This window comes from Triticum aestivum, chromosome 2D (assembly GCF_018294505.1).
Source record: "Triticum aestivum cultivar Chinese Spring chromosome 2D, IWGSC CS RefSeq v2.1, whole genome shotgun sequence".
Classification (NCBI taxonomy): domain Eukaryota; kingdom Viridiplantae; phylum Streptophyta; class Magnoliopsida; order Poales; family Poaceae; genus Triticum; species Triticum aestivum.
The window spans coordinates 592,288,985-592,292,307 of record NC_057799.1 but is presented as its reverse complement, the minus strand read 5'-3'; the positions used below and the strand labels follow the sequence as shown (position 1 = coordinate 592,292,307).

Below are 3,323 nucleotides of genomic sequence, written 5' to 3'. Positions count from 1 at the left end.
GAGAGGTTATAGGAGAGGTAAAGCAGAATAGTACAAGCATGTCATCCCAGCTCGGTGCTAGGCCAACCTCTCGCAGGGGGCTAACAAAGACCGGGGCAATGGTTGTTCCCACTACCATTTGAATTTTCTTGTGCCATGCATCCCAGAGCCTACCCCTTCCCCTACTTAACTCCAGTTAGCAAATCTCATACTAGTACTATATAAACCCTGCTCCCTCCACTTTCCTCCTCAGCTCCACTCCGCGAGCGTTATCAACCTGAAACCCCCACAATCGAATAACCCAACAAAACAAAAAAGCAAAAAAAGCTAGAGCTTCCAGCAGTTTGAGTATCAGTCAATGGTGGGCTTGGCCAAGATCGCCATGGAATGGCTCCAAGAGCCACTGAGCTGGCTTTTCGTTGCCTCGTTCATCTTCGCGGTGCTGCAGCGGCAGCGGCGGCGTGGCAAGGCCAAGGCGCCGCCGCTGCCTCCGGGGCCGTACCCGCTGCCGATCGTCGGCAACATGTTCATGATGGACCAGCTGACCCACCGGGGCCTCGCGGCTCTGGCAAAGCAGTACGGCGGCATTCTCAACCTCCGCCTCGGCCAGGTCCACGCCGTCGTCCTGTCGACGCCGGAGTACGCCCGGGAGGTGCTGCAGGCGCAGGACGTCGCCTTCTCGAACCGGCCGGCTACCGTCGCCGCCATCTACCTCACCTACGACCGCGCCGACATGGCGTTCGCGAACTACGGGCCCTTCTGGCGCCAGATGCGCAAGCTGTGCGTGATGAAGCTCTTCAGCCGGCGCCGTGCGGGGACCTGGCTCGCCGTGCGCGACGAGTCCGCGGCGCTCGTCCGTGCCGTGGCCCGGCGGAGCGGCGAGTGCGTGAACCTCGGCGAGCTCATCTTCAACCTCACCAAGAACGTCACCTTCCGCGCCGCGTTCGGCGCCGACGCCGCCGGCGACGCCGGGAAACGGGACGAGTTCATCGCCATCATGCAGGAGTTCTCCCAGCTCTTCGGCGGGTCCAGCATCGGCGACTTTATCCCGTGGCTCGGCTGGGCGGACCAGGGCCTCAACGTGCGCGCCCGCGCCGCGCGCGCCGCCCTGGACGAGTTCATCGACAAGATCATCGACGAGCACATGAAGAGAGGCAAGAACCCCGACGATGTGGACGCCGACATGGTGGACGACATGCTCGCGTTCCTCCCTGAGGCGAAGCCGAAGAAGGCCGCCGGCGACGACCTGCAGAACTCGCTCCGCCTCACTCGTGAAAACATCAAGGCCATGATCATGGTAAGGGCACCGAAAATTCCATTCTTAGTTTTCATATTGTTATACTTTGGTTTAAGTCAACTCTTTAATTACTCGGAAAATCTTGGTGAGTGAGCATCGCCTTCAACTCTTTAATTAATTATACCCGTAAAATATTACTAGAACGTCTCCACTTAGTCAGGCTCTAGTGGTCCCTATTCGTTCTTGCTGAAGATGCACATATAGGATATAGCTATGGGTGTTTTCAGATTTTTTTCCCAGCTTATTCGTTTATTATTCCGGTTTTGTGTTTTTGTATTTTTTTCTGAATTTTTTCCTTGATAGTTTTTATTACTTTTGTTTTCCATGTTTCATTTTACAAAAAAGATTAAAATATTTTTTTTATAAACACACAAACATTTTATAAAATACTTTTCCAAAAAACATTAACATTTTAAAAAATGAGCACATTTTATTTTATAAATATGTGAACACATTTTTAAATTTACATGAAACTTTTTGAAACTGCATGAATATTTTAAAACATCAAACGGTTTTTAAAATTACAGGGACGGTGTTTAAAGGCTTCAATAATTTTAAAATTGTGTGAATATTTGAAAGAACTATGTGAGCCCATTTATAAGATACGAAACACTTTTCAAAATCACACAAGTAATTTGCAAAATATGTAAACATTTTTTCTTTTTAAAACCAATTCCGAGTCCGGTCTTCCTACATTGTGAGTATGACATCATGTGTGATCTCATTTGTGTACACCGTGAGTATGTCATATGAGAACGATCTGTTTTTGCTTTTGTGTGTGGCACACACGCGTAATAATAATCTAATATAACGTGGTTGCATCTCTATATGTGTATGCTCGACAGGACGTGATGTTTGGTGGGACGGAGACGGTGGCATCAGGGATCGAGTGGGCAATGACGGAGATGATGCACAGCCCCGACGACCTCCGTCGGCTGCAGCAGGAGCTCACCGACATGGTGGGTCTCGACCGAAACGTGGACGAGTCGGACCTCGACAAGCTCCCCTTCCTCAAGTGCGTAATTAAGGAGACACTCCGGCTACACCCACCCATCCCGATTCTCCACCACGAGAACGCCGAGGACTGCGTCATCAGTGGCTATTTGGTGCCCCAGGGCTCCAGTGTCATGATCAATGTATTCGCCATTGGCCGCGACGCCAAGGTGTGGAAGGACGCCGACACATTCCGACCGTCGAGGTTTATGACAAGGGAAGGGGAGGCCGCAAGGCTTGACTTCAGGGGCAACTGCTTTGAGTTCTTGCCGTTCGGGTCCGGCCGCCGCTCGTGCCCCGGAATGGCGCTTGGCATCTACTCACTGGAATTTGCTGTCGCACAGCTCGCCCACGGGTTTAGCTGGGCGCTACCCAATGGCATGAAGCCGCCGGAGCTCGACATGACCGACATTTTCGGCCTCACTGCGCCGCGCGCCACCAGGCTCTGCGCCGTGCCCACGCCCCGACTTACTTACCCTTTGGTCTCCGATGTCGGTGCCACGCACAAGGTGTGATGTCACGTCGTATGCGCCCACAAAAGTATATTCATCATGTAGCACAATAAAGATGTTTCACTCGATTCAGGGTAACACTATATCAGCTTATTAGACAACGGATCCATGGATCCAAAATCGAGTCAAACATTATAAACACTGACCAAGTTTATAGATACTTTTAGATTCACCCTGAAATGTATCGTGCATTTGTGCGAGGGCTTGCTACAGCGAAGCATGCATTTTACTTCTTCCTTCACGCTGTGTATCTTCTCGCCGCCGATCTTGACTCCCACCCGCTCGCTGTCCCTCACCTTGAACCCACTGAAGAGTGCGCCAATGGCTCAGCCATGATCTCTCCTCGGACTCCGTCCAAAAATCGGCATATGGATCTCCGAAGGGCCCAGTTTGTTACTTTCTCTCCAGCGAAAGTCAAGCCCATCTAGCTTAACCTACAGACTGCTTACGGTACTGATTCTTAAAGAAAAGGAACTGTTCATTATTGCAAGAGCCCATTGCTCCAAAGAAACATTACTGCTTGAGCTGCACAGTTTTAATGC

At 50.9% G+C, this 3,323-nt stretch overlaps 1 protein-coding gene across 1 annotated transcript; it reads left to right on the top strand.

Annotated features, from left to right (window-relative positions):
• Nucleotides 1–252: 252 nt before the first annotated feature.
• Nucleotides 253–2,948, top strand: LOC123050225 (cytochrome P450 84A1). Its single transcript, XM_044473048.1, has 2 exons — nucleotides 253–1,276; nucleotides 2,122–2,948. Exons 1-2 carry the CDS (start codon nucleotides 338–340, stop codon nucleotides 2,782–2,784), a joined length of 1,602 nt encoding a protein of 533 aa, XP_044328983.1. The 5' UTR covers nucleotides 253–337; the 3' UTR covers nucleotides 2,785–2,948.
• Nucleotides 2,949–3,323: the final 375 nt, after the last annotated feature.